The sequence below is a fragment of the Durio zibethinus genome, chromosome 14 (assembly GCF_047325235.1).
Source record: "Durio zibethinus cultivar Kanyao isolate XHJ-2024 chromosome 14, ASM4732523v1, whole genome shotgun sequence".
NCBI classification, from domain to species: Eukaryota; Viridiplantae; Streptophyta; class Magnoliopsida; order Malvales; family Malvaceae; genus Durio; species Durio zibethinus.
Window position 1 is genome coordinate 25,393,190 of NC_143175.1, and position 17,666 is coordinate 25,410,855.

The 17,666-nt window shown below is 34.3% G+C and overlaps 2 protein-coding genes and 1 pseudogene across 3 annotated transcripts; 1 reads left to right on the plus strand and 2 right to left on the minus strand.

Annotated features, from left to right (window-relative positions):
- Positions 1-1,952: 1,952 nt before the first annotated feature.
- LOC111294950 (glycerol-3-phosphate 2-O-acyltransferase 6-like) lies at positions 1,953-4,687 on the minus strand. Its single transcript, XM_022888253.2, has 2 exons — positions 3,944-4,687; positions 1,953-2,990 (listed from the first exon to the last, which is right to left on the minus strand). Exons 1-2 carry the CDS (start codon positions 4,565-4,567, stop codon positions 2,103-2,105), a joined length of 1,512 nt encoding a protein of 503 aa, XP_022743988.2. The 5' UTR covers positions 4,568-4,687; the 3' UTR covers positions 1,953-2,102.
- Positions 4,688-8,547: 3,860 nt separating this feature from the next.
- Positions 8,548-10,028, minus strand: LOC111294541 (aquaporin PIP1-2-like; annotated as a pseudogene). The gene is made up of 3 exons (XR_016327877.1): positions 9,589-10,028; positions 8,946-9,489; positions 8,548-8,790 (listed from the first exon to the last, which is right to left on the minus strand). The product of XR_016327877.1 is annotated as an aquaporin PIP1-2-like (transcript).
- A 4,781-nt stretch (positions 10,029-14,809) lies between these two features.
- On the plus strand, positions 14,810-16,285 carry LOC111294933 (protein NRT1/ PTR FAMILY 5.6-like). Its single transcript, XM_022888239.2, has 2 exons — positions 14,810-15,349; positions 15,469-16,285. The coding sequence occupies exons 1-2, from the start codon at positions 14,922-14,924 to the stop codon at positions 16,019-16,021; spliced, it is 981 nt and encodes a 326-aa protein (XP_022743974.2). The 5' UTR covers positions 14,810-14,921; the 3' UTR covers positions 16,022-16,285.
- Positions 16,286-17,666: the final 1,381 nt, after the last annotated feature.

A 17,666-nucleotide genomic window follows, 5' to 3' on the forward strand; every position in this document is an offset into this window, starting at 1 on the left:
TAGCATTGAATATCCTTAATTGCTCTGGAGAACTCTTTTGATTAATCTGTCTATGACTTAAGGCTGAGGCCTGAGGGTCCGCCTCTTTCCCCCAGCACAAATACAATGGGTGTCATTTATGTAATTTCACTGCACTCTGTTTTTTAAATTGGATAAATGGGGGCTGAATCCAGTTCACTCTTAGGTGTCTCACATTGGCAACTGACTCGTAAGCTTTCATGTTGAGGGTCCCAAGATCCCAACATGTCCATACTCCATTGGCTTACCTAATATTTGTAATATTCATTAAATGAAGTATATAAATTATATTAATTGAGCTCAGCTAATGTGATAAAGGTGGGTTTGAAAATATAAACCAGCAAAGCAGAAACTTTAAGAGTTTTAGTGAGATAACAAATATAATAAATGTCCATTCCTAGACCGAATTTAAGAGCTGCAGCTGTGGGCTGCCTGACAGTTTGGCTAACAGAACAGTGCCGGATTTAGAACAACTGCACGGTGGTGTAGCAAGTTTAATGCTCTTTCCGTCATAGCCACGTACATTGTTGGTGATTAAAAATTTTAAAAACAACCGGAAGTCCAAGTTGATTTATGAGGCAGAATCTAGGCGATCCAGCTGGTTGAAATCAAGGGAGGAAGATGGGGAAGATGGACCACTCAAATCCAAAGCAGTCCAATGATTTTTTTTAATACTTTATTTGTTACCTTTATGGTGGATTTTATTGTTTCATGACTGTTTATTGTTCGTTACGGCTCTGAAGTATGTCAAATCTGGATGCTTGTAGCCTTGTTCACTGTCAGCCAACTCCTAGAATTCATTAGTAGTGGCCATATTGCTCACTTGCTTAAATTCGATGGCAGAAATTAAGAAAAAAATGGAAAGATTTCCAAATTTTTCCGCAGTGGACTGGATTATAATTTTCCTTTTGCAATTTATAAGATGGAAGGGATCAATTAAATCATTTAGATTGCGAGCTAACTTGGGAGACATTAATGGTTTGGTTGGGTCATGGTTTTCTCTACTGGGTTAAATAAACAGAGCTAGACAAATATTCAGCTGCATATCCTGCAATTTCATCAAAGTGTTGGCCATTATTCCTTTCCCATCAAGCTGCCACTGAGTCAGAAAAATTATTATGTAAACTAGTTTATTATTAAAGCATCTCACCCCCTATCAAAAAGGAAAATAAAGGTGAAAAAGCGGGTAGTATTATTTTCTATCAACTTGAATTGAGGTTGGTCCATTAAAAATAAAAAAGAAACGAGTTTATTACATTTCACCTATACAGTCAATACAAATTATTAATGAATTTGATGTTTTTTCAGTTAATTCATATACTCTAAACAAAGCATATCCAAAAATAATGATATTCAAATCTTAGCATTTACAATTTCAACTCCACTTTTAAAAAATGAAAAATACAAATGCTTAATAAATTTCATTGACACAAATGCATTGAATTCTATCAGTTCACTAACTAACTAGACAGCCAACAGCCATGCTTTGGTTACCTATAACTTTCTTTAATTATCAATGAGAGAAAAGTAAAGAAATATTTTTGTCAGGGGACTACTTACTAATTATAGAGAGATTATTTTCATTACTATTCATATTTAACTTTATGATTATTACCGATTAATTAGTGAGTATGTTTCAATTTTCCTCCATTTGAGATTTTTCTTGAAATTAAACAACAACAGCAGCAACACTCATATGACTCGGATGAATGCGGCATTACTGGCTATGGACCAATCTCTGATAGGTCCACATCGTATGAAACCAACCCTTAGGGCCACAAAGCAAGGCGTCATATCCCTATCATTAATTCATCATATCGCCAGCACCACCAAAGGTAAAAAATGTTGATATCCCTGAAGAATGAAGATGCATATAGGGTAGCAGAAGCCATTGCCGTTGGACATTTGCCCTAACACAGTAAAGATTTGTATGTATCAAAATAGTGACAAAATATACATAGTTGTTATTTTTATAATTAACATCACAATCAATTTTTATTTGTTAAGACAAAGTTTTAACATAATGAAAAACAATAGACAAATTAATATAAATTAATTTGTTTCTGAATTCTGATCCTTTTTCCTTAAGCCTTTTCCTTTTCATGTTCTTTTTCCTTCTTGGATGGAACACGACCATCTGTTCCTGCAAGCATAGCATACTTGTCCTTCCTGGTCAAGTTAGTGCACTCGAACCCCAATGTCCCCGCCAGCACCCTTTGTATGTAATTTGCAACTTCAATGGCTGATTTTCCACCTTTGCAAGTGAGCTCTGTAGGCAGCTGGTTCAAGAAGGTGATCTCATAAGTTGGCATTGGGTTCATGAAAACGAAGTAAGGATCCAACAATTTGTGCCCTCGAACAGTTGTTCCGTGAAAAACTGTTTGTTTTGTGTTGATTGCGACCGGCACAATTCTGTCTGTGAGTTCAGCAAACAGTGCACTGAATCTCAGCAGAAATGGTTCTCGGCAGGTTGTCCCTTCGGGACATATTACCAAGTCACCTTCTTGGAGAAGGCGCTTGATGTTAGCTGCATCTTTCTCCCTTTCTCTTGATAATGCAACAGCTCTAATGGGGGAAATAATTTCTGTGAATTTGCTAATACTATAAGTAACACAACTAATTTTTCTGCCCAAGGCAACCGCTGTCACAACTGGGTCTAAGACTGTTCTATGGTTACAAACAAAGAGGACTCCACTTTGGCCTTTCTTAGGTGCGGGTGGAGGGGTACCCTTAACAATCAGTTTGATTCCCAGGATCTTGTAATTGTATCGGGCAATTCGTTCTGGCAAAGGGATGTTGAGATAGACCCTTAATAGGGAGAGGATGAAGCCAATAGGAAGCCACAGTAAGGTCAAGAGGGCAGCCAAGGGGGTAGGTCTTTGGACCAGGCGTCCTTCATGAAATATGATAGGGCTTAGAAGCTTGTTTCTTGGTAATGGATCGCATTTGGTTCTTGGCACCATGTATCCTTCCTGCACGTACAAAAAATCAATGTAAAAATTCCCAGCAATTCATTTAAACGATTACGAACCCATGAATTATTTTTAATTTATGCTTTATATACACGTAATATCAACTTTGCCACTCAAGAACAAATTAAGAGCTACACATAAGAAGTCCACAAAAATGAGTATTTTAAAAGTATTTCTTTGGTGGGTAAAAACATGTAAAACTAGCATCACGCATATGGGTAGTTAACCTTTGTTTTATTACAAAAACGGAGTGGATAGAGTCAATACTATATTTATGGCAACATGTTATGTTCATGTAAAGACTTCCTTTTTAGGTTTTTATAATTAAGGCATTTAAATTGGAGTAGGCTCCACGTGGGCAACATTACAAATTTTATGAAAAATAAATGAATCACGAGCATGGTGCTGCTGCAACCATGGTCAGGAAAGTTTCAACAAAAAGGAGACGATCAAGATAGAAACTAAAGTGAAATACGAAGAGTGGTTAGGGGACGAAAAAGTTGTGTTTGAGTAGAAGTGGCCTGACAATTGCAGCTTGGATTTGATAATGTTTTCACGAGTGAGTAGTGTAACAAAATTAAAGACATTTAGGAAAAAGCTAGAGGGAAAAAGGGGTTCAGGATTTGGAAGCCGTTGGGCGTTGGGTAAAATCTAAACGTGAAAATTACAAGTAGGGAACCCTGTGGACTATTGAAATTTAAATTTGTAACTATAAAAGGTAGCAGCCCTCAAACGCGGGGAGAGACACAGGAGACATATCAAACAAAAAACATTATGTATCACAAACGTCTCGCCAACCCTATTGCATTTGTAAAGACAAAGTTAATCAAATTATGTTTAAGGAACCTATATTAAGTGAAGAAACAACTTGTAAAGTCCAATTATAACAGTGAAAAAGGAAAATGTGGAAGAAGAAAAGAGAAAGGAATCAAGGTTAGTTAGTGATACTGAACCTTGCATAATGACATGAAATCATGGTCTGTTTCTCTGTCTCCAAGGCCCAAATCTGGCAAATTTGTGCCAAATTCCTTCAAGACGGCCGCCCTTTTGTGTTCTCCAACGAGAACTCCTGGTTTAATGGTAAACCCAGTTGCCCTGCCTGATTTTGTCACTTCCAGCTCTGTTCCAATAACCTTGTCAGCTCCTAAAAATGACTTGACAAATGGTTCTACCATGATTCTAGGATTTGCTGTAATAATGTATCTTTTGCCGAAGGAGCTAAAAACTCTCCAGGTTTCTGGATGAACATCCTCAGCATAAAACTTTGGCAAGACAGACCTTGAAACGAGCTCAATGTCTCTCATTTTTAACCCGGTAAAGGCGATGAAAATGAAGGTATTAATGGCCACAGATTCCGAGATGAACAAATACGTAAAATACACAAATGGAACCGATGCTAAGAGAACAAATGCTCTTATAAGGCTGCCAGCTTCAAGAGCAATAAGCATGAAATAAGGGAAAGCACTTCGTGACACAAGAAGGGTTCCATCTAAATCTGCAGCCACCGTCTGATTTGATCTTCCCTCGCTGCTACATTTCGAAATTGGTTCGAAACGACGGTGAGCCCCCATGACCATATGGAAGAGAAGGCAGAGGGAGATGTTAATGTTTTCTAAGTTTTATGTAACTTACCAAGAGAGAGAAGAGGTAAGATGGGGATTTAAAAGGAGTGGAGAAAGATTGCAATTGGCAATGATATTGTTGAAGCTGTTTGTTGGCTTTATGTAGCATGAAAAAACAATGTGGTTGAGACAGAGAAAAGGATAAGAAAAGGCTGTAGTTTTTAATTAAAAATTATTAATTAAGAAAGTTATTAACAGTAAATTTATATTTAGTACATTATTAATATATAAATGTTATAAATTATCGATGAATCAGATAATATCATTTTATTAATAAATAAATATTAATTTTTTAAATATTATATAAAAATTTAATTTTTTAAAAAACTTAATTATTAATGAGGTATCATCTATTGCAAGATAAACAATTTTTTCTTCTATTTTTTTACTTATAAATTTGGGCAGTTGTGAAGAGGGGCCAAGTAGTTGGAGGTCGATACCAACACCTACATTTCATTCAATTAGCCTACTTTTTAGTTTCTTGATGCCGACCACGCCGCTTTCTTAAAGCTCTCCTTAGCTCAAGTTAAAGTTAAACACCCTTTTTTGTGTGCTACTTGCTCTATAATTTCTTGGTTACTAGTAATTATACCTCATTAATAATTAAGTTTTTTAATTAATTTCTTGGTTACTAGTGATTTGCTCTAGCTTCAAGAAGCAGCTAACATTATTATTTTAGAGTTTATTTAGATGTATAATTAATTGGTTTCGATAAAATTAAAAATAATGATGAAATTAAATATTATAATGATGAAATTAAAGGTAAAGATATATATTTATATTCAAATATAATAATGACAAATGATATTGAGTATAACAATAGACTGTTATAATTAAAAATTTTTACATTTTTAAAATTTTATATTAATCGATTGCAACAGCGCTACCCCAAATATATCATGTGGTGCAATTGAGAGCCAAAACACATTTGGATGCTATCCAAATGAGACGTTACTTTTTTTTTAATCTGATACAAGGTTAAGACTTCCCATTTGCTTAAATCAAGTATAAGTACTGCTAAGTCAAGTGATGGTGTACCAAAATTAGGTCCGAATAATCACATTGTGTTGGAAAGTTAGATCTCTCTTTACTAATTTTGGGTTATGGTAATTCGATAATACATTTATAAAAGCTTTCTTGATTTGCCATGAATTTTGATCACTTAGAACGAGTTTGTCATAATAATTTATTGCACAATATGATCTATTGATAAAATGTTAAAATTTTAATTTTAATTATAAAAAATTAAATTTTGAAAGCCTCCAATACAAAAAAGTAGAAACATTAATTTTGATACGATGACTTTGTGTAACATAGAAGGGATGGGTGAGCAGAAAGTGACCAATAACTAGCTAGCATGTGAATTTATGATATAGTCTAAGAAAAAAAAATATTCATTCTTGTCCACATATGCTTGACATGGATTGAATTATTCTATTGTTCACATTTATAAAAAAAAAAAATTAATTTTTGTGCAAAATTTATGCAAATTATGCTTATGAAGTGATTTTGATGTTGTTAAATTATTTTTGTCTTAAATAAATTGTTACAAAAAATCTATGGGATGTTGCAAGACCTAAAATTTGATAATTTATGTATTTATATTGAATAAAATACTAACAATTTATATATTCGTATCATATTTTATATAAAAATTATGTTTTATAATTTGTGTAGACATAAAAATATAAAAAATATTTTTTCAAGTTTATTAAATTCATATATATAGTTTTTTTTTAAATTTAAAACTATATTATCTTCATTTTTTTATATTATTTTTATATTATATCATCATATCATATTTTAAATTATCAAATTTTATATACATAAAAAAAATTAGATAAGATTTTAAGGTAAGACGTTGAATTCAATAAATCTAAGGAAAAAACAGTTGGAAGGGGCTTGAGCAGTTGAACCAGCTGGAGGTAGCTTAAAGGCTTAATATTTGCTTGACTTTAATCAAAGCAAAAGGCTAGACAAATGGGCTTTTCCTTTATTTTAGATCAAAAATTTTCTGCTCTTATCGATCAGTTTAAGCGGCGAAAATAATGTTTCCTTTATTTTATTAGGTTTGAATTCGTTAATAAGTGGTAAAATATAATTTTTCATAAATTTATTATAAAAAATTTATTTGAATCGATAAAAAAAATTAAACAAAACTTTAAAATAATTTATCACATTTCTCTTAAAACTTGTTATGGAAGTGAAAGACATTGAAAACTTTAATAAATCAAAATTCTAAAGGGTAGATATGAACATCAACCAAAATCTCACTCTCCTTTTCCCATCTCTTGGCTGATAAGAAAGAGTTTACCTAAGAACAATTAAAACCAGATTAATCAGGAAAAGCTCAAGAGTCAGGTCCAATTTCATTTTAAAAGAAAATTTAAGGCAGGATTTTGTTGTTGAAAGGTAGGAAAGGTTTGGGCTTTTCTTCCTTCCACATTTATTAAGCCGCTCCCAACGACTCTTGCAAACTCACCAAGTTTTTTTTTATTTTTTTTTTCCCACTATTTTTGTCAATTGGAGAAAGAATTGATTAGTTGATTAATTAATTGTATGAGATTTGAGGAAAGTTATTAATTAAGCATGCTTAGTAGTTAGGAAAATTAATCATGATTTTTTATCTCATTTAATTTCAATGACAATAAATGCAGAAAGGTTGAAGAAGTACGAAAAAAAAATCCCAAACATATTAATCGCATGACTGTTGCCCAATTAGAACGCTGCCTACCAATACATGCAACTCTAGCATTTTCCATGAATTTGAGTATAAAAGCATGTCTCGTGTTATTATTTTTTGAATCAATTTTTAGGCACAACGAACATTGTCATTGACCGAAAGGCATAACAGAGGTCAAAGAAAGTACAAAAAGAAAAGACAAATTTCAAAAGCCAAAATGATATTCGAACGACGTCGCTTGACAAATCTAAAACGCTTGCAGATGAAGAAATGCTCGTAGAGAGCGAAGGGTCATGAATTTAGTTAGGTTAAGCCACCTGAATTTGTTCATCGAAGTGATACTCAACATGTGCGTTGCATGTAATTAAATAATTGTGGTTGTAATGGTTTTATACGACAAAGTGGCAAAACAGTCCAAAAAATAATTTAGTTTTTGGACCGATATATGGCAAAACTAAAATTGAAAGGTTTAGACTTTTCACAACCAACAAAGCGGTCTAGCTGAGAAAAGTCCTTTTTCATTAATTTTTTTTTATTTAGGTATATTATATAGATAAATTATTTGATGCATTATAATTTTATAATTTTACAAGCAAGATTAAGATATTGATATATTATTTATTTAATTTATTTAATATAGTTTAAAAAAAAAAACATATCATATTGTTAATTTGCATTTAAAAATTTTATTACCAATATATTTGATAATATCTCTATTATATTATATATACAAGTCACATTCCAAGCGTCAATGAAGCTCTGATATTAGTTGTTGTGTCAGTCTATTATGGGCATAGCATGGAGGTACTCAAGGGCACATACCTTTTTGCGTTATGTCTTACCTAACAAATCGGCTTTGGTTCTTTTCTCCCATAGCATTTTCAATATACAATTGATCATAATTAAAACAACCGATTATTTGGTTCTAAAACTATGGTCGCCAATAGGATTTCTCTTTGAACGTTTTGGCCCAAGAATGGGCATAAATTGGCTGCAATAGATGTAGCCCGTATAAGATTACAAGTTCCTCTCGGTTTATAGTAGGCTCGGATCTCTCTTATTAATGCACTTTTATCTCTCTTATTTCTTCTTATTTTGTTAGAAACTCAGCTCATGTAGTCATACATCGAGTGGTGGAGTAAATTATTCCAATCATGATTTTATTTAGAATAGTCGAAAACTTTTTAATGGATCAATAGATTCAGAATGAGAGAATCAGTTACAGCTAAAATTCACTGGCATGGAACAAGCAGTACTAATAATCGCCATTCCTTGACACTATTGACCAATTACATCCAGGAAAGAAAAAAAAGATTATAGGAGGAGAAAAGGAAAATGGAGACGAACATTTCATCGTGGACTGAATTGTTCACTCATCAGCACTGTTTCCATGATCAGTCGCTTATTTGGACTTGAAAGGGATGGCCCTGATCACTATTTGGTGGTATAAAGCTGCTAGGGCTGCTCCAATGAAGGGTCCTATCCAGAATATCCACTGCATCCAAAGAGGATTTAGCATTAGAGAAGAACCTTTGTAATCAAATTTTGATCTCTTATACACGTTTCCTTAATTGTTTTTAACTAATATGCAGTTATCTGGTTCTTGAGCTAGTAAAAAGAAAAGAAAAAAGGGAACTTGGGAAGACTCACATGGTCATCCCATGCTTGGTCCTTATTGTAAATAAGAGCTGCGCCAAGACTCCTAGCTGGATTAATTCCTGTTCCTGTAATTGGAATTGTTGCCAAATGTACCAGGAACACCGCGAACCCAATAGGCAGCGGTGCCAAGATCTGATATTCATTCAAATTAACCAAAATCAAGTCTTCAAATGGCAACAATGAAGAGCTACAACACTTCGAAACGGAAAAGAAAGCTAGCGAAACTGTAATTTTGCTTACAGGAACATGGGAGTCTCGTGCATTACGCTTAGCATCAGTGGCAGAGAAGACAGTATAGACAAGAACAAAGGTACCAACAATCTCAGCTCCAAGGCCACTACTATTGCTATATCCTGAGCTAACCGTGTTTGCACCACCCCCTAGCCTTTCATACTGGGTCTTTTGGAAGCTTTTTATGACAGCAGCGCCACATATCGCTCCAAGACATTGCATTATCATGTAAAGACTGCTCTGGTCAGTGACAACTTCCTCGCCAACAACAGTCCAAAAGTCACTGCTGGGTTAATGTGACCCCCTGCGCCACCAGCCACCATTAAAAGCAATTAGTGCTTACTTATCCATATTGAAACTTACAATTTCCAAGATTTAACTCATGTAGTCATTTGTATTATACCTGAAATGCCAGCAGTGCAGTAGACAAGGGCAAAGATCATGCCACCAAAAGCCCAAGCAATGCCCTGAATTCCTACAGTTGAACACTTGCTTGAAGATTTGCCGATACCCATTACAGTTAAAACTGTGATGTAAAGAAACAAGAGAGTGGCCACGAATTCTGCTATGCCAGCCCTGTAAAATGACCACGAGGATAACTCGCCAGGCTCAAAAAGTTGTGCTGCAGGTGGTTCCTTGTAATCTTTGGCATCTTGACTTTGAGCAGCTGTTCCTATAGGCTGCCTCTCCTTGTACTTATTTGCTCCCGACCTAACATCTTCATTTTGCCCTTCCATTTTCTTGCTCAGTGAAGAAAACTGAGGAAGTTAATTTGTTCACTTCTCTCTATGCTACTCTTTTATTTCTTCAGGCTTTTTTATAAGAGCGAAATGGATCAAACAGCGTACTCACAAATCATGGGCATAGCTTTGGAAGTGAGGGGTGGGGTATTCGTAGCGTGACTTTAGGACAAAGATTGAGGGAGTGTAAGCTGAATTCTCTGGAGTTCTCTCATTGATTGAGAGGAAAATGAACTTTTCACTGTGGTGACATGTGACCGACCACTCCATAATCCACACACCTTAAAAAAGCAGCTTCTTTTGCTGGATATCATGCAAAGATTTTGGGTGACCTTGTCTTTCTCATGGGTAATTTTCACTTCACTTAAATATAGACCTTGCTTTTATTCTTAACTTTTAATAAAAGTCTGAAGCCTTTTTCTCCAAAAACCGTCCACAAATTTTGATGGAATCAATCACTAAAGATTTGAAATGATTTTGTTTCTCAGTGTTGGACACTCGATGCGCAAGGTATTTCTTGTCTGTAAGTCTACTTGCTTGTAAAACAACTTATTAATTAGCTTATCATATTAGTGTAAAATGCTTTGATCAAAATGCATGATAATTGATAAGGTGATGATACTTAAATGAGATTACTGCATATAGAACTTTGGATTGATCATTAATTCCTCGTGAAATGTGAGGTTTGATTTCCATGCTAAATTATGTAAAAAAAAAATTTACTAGCTAATAGGTTATGTAAATTGTTCTGTGCTTTTGTTTTTATAGTAGAAGCAAACCGCATAATCCACAATTCAAGGAAATAAGAAGAATAAGAAGCAAAAGCTAGCATGGGCTGCCATGGCTACGAATAAGAGATTTCACCAGCAATTATGAAACTATATATATATATATATATTATTTAATGTATTCACAAGAGCAGAATATATATGCCACAACCAATATTGTTTTCATTGCAATTTTTAGTCTAGAAGACCTGTTAATTTGCTTTCTTAGCAAATACAATTAAATATGAGGGTTGGAACTTGGGAGGAACAGGGTATGTAACTCGAGAATAGACATATTCTACCGGATAATATTATATACACATAAAAAATATACATATATGTACACATAATTATTTTGTTACGATATTTTAAAAATTAAAAAAAAAATTGATATAAAAAAATTAATTATGCATTAAATGTAAGTATACTTTTATGTATATATATAACCTTTCTGATTTTACAAGGATTGAGTGTCTATTAGTTTTACAATATCAGCAACTGTAAATTACTTTCCATAAGCAAAAGCACTTTTGTGAGTGCTTATTGTCAAAAGACAATTATACATCTCCTCAGAACTAAATAATTTGTGATAATGGCTTTGGTCCAACCTATTGATCGAGTAAAAAAATGCTTTTACCTCTTTTTCCTTTTTTTTTTTTTTTTTTTCAAGTCTGAGCCTGCATCAATAGGACCGACATATCATGGATGAAAAAAGTGGCTGGTATGGCCCTGGTGTTGCCCTCATTTAACTGAATCAGAGCCGCCCGATCACAGACTCCAAATTCTAGTCACCAAATTTACGATCGCGTCGACCGACTTTTGCCGCCCAGATGTCGAGTAACTTAAAATTCATTTACGTTGCGGAGGCTAGGCTAGCCCAAGGGCTTCTTGATCAAAGCCGGAACATTGCGCTCTAGGGTCAACAAAGGCCCATTAGGAAAGGCTTTTTCTGCATTACTTCTGTGCATGTATTCCGAGATGGATCCACAACATTCTGGGCTAAAGGGTTGGGCTTGATCTTTGGAATATTTTTTTTGAGCTACAAATAATCACATGGAACCACTTGTGGCTTGTACTACCATACATTTGAAGAGTAAAAGAAAATTAGTTCTTATGGAATTTCATAAATTTTGAATAAATTAAATTTCAACTATTCAAAATGCAAACAGGAAATCTTTGAATAGAAAAATACCTAAGTTCAACAACAATTTCAATTCATTTCCTCAGAAAAAAAATCAATTTAAATAATTAGATTGATTATACTAAAATGTCATCTTCATTTGCCTATTGAACTGATTTGCTCATTCTCCTAGTTGTGTAGAGGCAGTTTATTTTGGATCTAATCTGATAGAGCAACTCGCTAGGAACAGTTGCTTCACTTTTAATTTCTAACTTTCAATGAAAACAATCCCCTTTGCTTAATCAAGGAGGGACTCAGGAGACTAGCTGCAAACTTCAACATGTCTAAGCTGATATGTGCTTCCCTGCTGCAAGAGGCTTCCTTTTGATTTATTCATAAACTTTGTAGTTAGTACTGACTTGATAGCCCAACCTTCCTATCTAATACCCATGGCTGAAAATTAAGCAGGAATCTTGAAGTTGAAAGAATAACCAAAACGAGATTGAAGGGTTTACTGTAGCAACATTAAGGGGAAATGCCATATATAATAAAACAAAACCAATAGAAGACCTGGTCAAAATCTTGTGTTGGCTATTTTGGGAAACCGTGGGCCGTCAAGTGTCAATATCATCATAAAAAGCAAGCCTGCGTGTGTCTCACACCTCCAATATGCTTCATTGCAAACACCGCTTTCCTTCTCGGACTATCTGTTAAGATATAAAGTGAAAAAGAACTTGTTGACCTCTGTACATGCAGGATTTTACCGGGAGTAGTGCTATTTATACCCTACTTTCTCTTTTCACACTCCAATTAACACTCATTTTTTTCTTCTTTTCACACTCAAAATCAAAACATTCATTTATTAAAAAATCCTAACACTTCAAACTCTCTCCTTTTTTTTTTTTTTTTCATGAAAACCTTGAATCTCTTAAAAATTAAATTTTAAATCAAACCTCAATCATTCATTTAATGTTAGGTAATTTAAAATTATAAATAAATTATTTATTTATTTTATTTTATATTTAATTTAAAAAATTTAAAATTTTAAGTCTAAGCACATGATTTAAGATAATGATTTCAGCATTTCAAAAATAAATTTTCAAAAATAAATATTCAAAAGCTTTTTCAACATATTAAAACTTCATTAAAGTTTTCAAATAATTATAATATTTTTCAAAAATAAATTTTTAATAAAGTTAAAAAGTTTCTAAAAATAAAATTTTGGTACATTAAAAAAGTTTTTAAAATTTTGTTTTTGATAACTTATTAAGAAATGATGTAAATGATAAAAAAATAATTAATTAATAAATATTTAAATAAATTTTTTATTGATTAATTTTTTTAAGATATATTGAGAATTTTTTTGAGGTGCAAATAATCTCACTTTTTTACCAATCTACTGTGGGACTTCTATCTAAGATGTTGCAGTTCCACATTAAACCTTCAACAGAAAGGAAATTATTGAAGAAAATACATTATAATTGTCCTAATTTATTCTTCATTCAATGTCTCGTTGTTTTATATAAAACCATTTATTAGTAAAAATTTTAATTAGGATGTTAGTTGATTTTTTATCCATAGCTAAGTGCTTGTTTGCACACCAATGCTAATCTCTGCCTTTTAAAGCTTTGTAGGACCATGATCCTTCGTTTTGTGCGGCTGATCAGCTATTCTATGTACACAAATAAACGTTCTAATTACCTTCGTTTGTTTCTGGTTGTTCATATCATATCCAAGGAATCTGCTTTTCTTGACACCAAAATCAAGAAAAAATTTTCCCTAACATTTTTTCCATTTCTTAAAAAGTCTATAATCAAACACTAACTTTATGTTTGATTGCCCAACTTAAGGACAACATACAAGACATTATTGATATTAACTTGGCATAATATATAATTCCTTCTTGTATTCTGTATGTAGAAATTCTCCAACTACAAATTAACAAACCAATTGGGAATAACTGAACTGAGAGTGGAGAGAAAATGAGAAATAGTTTAGACGAGCAGGCCTGCAAAGCTGCTGCTCAAAATTTGTTCTCCGAGCTTGGTTACGTAGTTACCAATTGGGCACGATATTACATTAGCTTTTCCAGGGGTGCTTTGTTCATATCAGGTAAACTTCCACAACCAAATATGGTCTTCGTTCAAATTTGAAATTTGAGTTCATATCGCATGGGGTTTACTTATTTGTCTCTAGCCTTCTCATTCTCATTTCATTATTGGTAATAAGTTTCAGGTTTGGTTTTCAGCCATGGCTTGGCAGAAAATGCTGTAATGCGCATCCTGATATCATACTTCATGGAGAAGAGGAAGAATACGAATTTAAGACAAGCTGCAGCAGTTGTAAATGTTGAAGAGGGCATATCAGCTATTATGGCTATTATCATATCTTACATTTCTGATGCCTATTTATGTCGTTTTAAAGTGATTGCTTACACCACTGCTATGTTTATCATAGTAAGTCTACTCCAAAAGTCACATCCTTTGTGTGGTTGTCAATCCCAAAAAACCCTTTTAAAACGTGGATGATTCGAAAATGAAACAAGATAAGTGAATACTGGTTAAAACGCATTGAAAAGGACTATCACAAGTTTCAAGGAAAAAAATAAACAGGGAATATGCAACGGAGAATCCCAAGTATAACACTATATTGCAGAAAAGAAGTGGCTAATATACACTGTGGCAACTTTGGGGCAGCATGAATGCAAGGCCCAATTCCTATAACATTGTTGAAAAATCCACAGGATGTATAGACTACCAGGAGAGAAATATAGAGGGAAGATCAATTAAATGTGTACACCTAATATATATATATATATATATATATATATATTAGGTGTGCCACTGTCATCCTCCTTTCAAAAAACAAGTGGTATACTTGTGTAATTTCAAAATGATTGTTTACACTATTAATAAGTGCTATCTATATCAGAGAAAGTCTCATATTTTTTCTCATCATTTTCTGGTCCTATTTATGTGGTCCTGGTTAGGAGATTGTTTGCCTGTTTATTCATAAATAAAAAAAACTAGCATTTTTCCTGCAGGGATTGCTTCTGCTTGGGGTCCCCACCTGGCTTACTCCAGAATTAGAAGTTCGATTATTCTACCCGATGGTGCTACTTATAGCAGTGGGCAAAGCAGGAAGAAATCCTCCTTTAAAAGCATTTCTTGCTGATCAGTTAACTGACACCAAGCAGAAGCAACCAATAGATGAGGAACATGTTGAGGCCCGCAAAAATTTTTGGTGGCGTGTTGCTTGGTCTCTAGGCGTTGTAGCTTCTTTTGGTTTATTCATTGGTTCTTGGAGATGGATCGTCTTAACTTTATCAGTAGTGATGGGTGTAGCTTATCTGTGGTTCTTGCTTGGCATCAAATTTTACTCCTGCAAGAAACCAACGGGCAGTCTCCTTACTAACGTTTATAAAGTTTTTAAAGCAGCCATTTTGAAACGGCATCTGGCTTACCCGAATACTGCTAATCGTTACTTCAAAAACGATAGTAATCAACTCCTCTTGTGGCCCAACGTTCCATTTTTCAGGTAAAGGATCCTCTTTGAAGCTTGAACTCTATCCCGCTTCCCCCATTGTTTCATTAAATAGAACAGGCAGCGTATAAGCTAAACACACAGGTTAATTTTTCGTGCATGGCAATTGGCAGGTGGCTAGACAAGGCTTCTATTGTAGAATCGTCATCTCAACTGATATTAGAGGAACAGGAGATTACAGGGAGGCTTTGCACAGTTGCACAAGTGAAGCAAGTGAAGAGCCTTTTAACAATTGTTCCTGTTTGGACAACTTTTGTTATTTGTGGTCTGGTAGAAGCAACAGGAAGAACTTTCTTCATTCAGCAGGCCAACAATTTGGATGAGAATATCGGCAGCCTCTTCATTGTCCCTGTTAGCCTTTTCATTACACTTAAGTCCCTGGTAAGCTTTATCGCTTCATTCCTTCTCCAGTTACTTATCCCAAAGTGGCTGGGCAAAGCAAAGAGACAGCCTTTTATACTTGTTAGAATCGGTTTTGGGATGGTTTTTTCTATTTTCAGCTGCATTGCGGCCTGGCAAGTTGAGGTTCACAGATTGAATTTAATCAAAAAAGAAACAATGAGTTTCTTCTGGTTAGCTCCTCAGTTTACACTGCTGGGACTTATGGGTGGATTTGCTGAAGAGGGGCTCAGGGATTTGTTTTTCAACCATGTAGCTGAACCTTAAGAAACTTTACGAGCCATCAATCATGGATTGTACTTTGGGTATTGGAAATTTCCTCGGAATACTATTTGCTTTTATCTTCAGAGCATGGTTTGGTGACAACATAAACAGTAGCCGCCTTGATAAGTATTTTCTAATGTTAGCCGTATTGACCATCGGGAACCTAGGCCTCTATTGTCTTATGACTCTTGTATCGTATAAATTTTGGTGTGTGGAAGAAGCCCAACAAGACAGTGTGAAATTAAACTAAGGTATTAGCTTGGAAGATGGTCTTACAGAGTCAATGACTGATAATTCCCTTTCTAATAATTTCTTCTCCTACTCTACTATTATAAATTGGCTAATTTGAAGGCAGTCACACAAACAAAAATAAAAGGTAGATCGTAAATGGCTACTTTAAGACCGAATAAGAGACATTTGAAGCAAATGAGGTCACAGGAGCTTAGCTCAACCATCCAACCTAGTCCTTTTCATATTGGGGTGGGGTGACTCAACATGGACCTAACTCAAATGGCCCGCGTCAAAGATCTGAATCTTAACAGGTCTCGTATTGGAATTTGCGTTGTGGGAACCCTTAACCTTTCATGCTCAATCCGACCTGGTAAACACAACTCCGCTGGGCTTCACTTGTTGAGATTAAATACCAGATCAGATCCAAAAGCCTTTAGATCAGATTTAATAAGGCTTTGTCTGACCCAGTTCCCGTTGTTGCCCCAACTAGAACAGTACATTCAAATGCTCTTAATAGAACTCCAGTTCCAAATAGATGGCCCCCTTTGAGGCCCTTCTCAGATACAAAACAATTTCATCACTTGCTAGTTTAGAACTAACTTGCAAGTATGTATTGGATAATGGAATAATTCTACATTTCAAAAGGCCCTCAAATTTGATACCACTTCCTTTTGCTTCTTTATATTTCTAATTTTCTGCTATAATAATATTAAACCATGCAATTTTAAGAATACCTTATTAACTTAATTGGGCAACCATCCAAAATTATGAAAGATGCTTGTGGTGGGAGAATCCACTAGGCAGTTTTCATGCTGACTTTGCCAGGAATCTCTTTACCTTTCCAAATCTTCAGTGCAGTTTTGTGTGGGTTCCGTGATGTCTGCCACAAAACTATCCAGCCCATTCGTGCAATCAGAAAAAGGGAGGCAAATGATAGTGGAAAGAGAATTGAGGCAGAAAATTGGAAAGCTGAGGAAAAAAACAAAAGGAAAATGAAGTTGGAAGAAATGTATGTTGAACACTAATTATTTTCATTATTTTAGATAGAAAAACCATTTTTAAGTGCATTCCCTCAACGTTGAGGTGATATCAGTTTAGAGCTTTCAATTGAGTAGACTGCACATGCAGCAATTGAAATCTGTAGGCCATGAATGCCACTATTTGTTGGTAGCAAAGGTAAAAGGAAACCTTTAGTTATGTTCCAAGGAACCCTCAAAGCTCAATCAATCACATCCTTCAGAAAAAATTTTAAGTAACGTCTATCTAAGAATTTGGATTTCAAATATTAATGAAAATTGCAAAACTGAGGTGCTATTCTTTACAAATTCTTTTCCAATCCTAAAACTTACTAATAGATAGAAAAATAAACTAAAAAATGCTAACCACAAAAGAAGGGCGGGAAAAACTCAATTCAAAG

Coding starts and splice junctions, on each gene's coding strand:
- LOC111294933 (XM_022888239.2), top strand. CDS start 14,922: ATGGTGCTACTTATAGCAGTGGGCAAAGCAGGAAGAAATCCTCCTTTA. Junction 15,350..15,468: donor CCCAACGTTCCATTTTTCAG/GTAAAGGATCCT, acceptor GGCAATTGGCAG/GTGGCTAGACAAGGCTTCTA.
- LOC111294950 (XM_022888253.2), bottom strand. CDS start 4,567: ATGGTCATGGGGGCTCACCGTCGTTTCGAACCAATTTCGAAATGTAGC. Junction 2,991..3,943: donor ATTTCATGTCATTATGCAAG/GTTCAGTATCAC, acceptor TTGTACGTGCAG/GAAGGATACATGGTGCCAAG.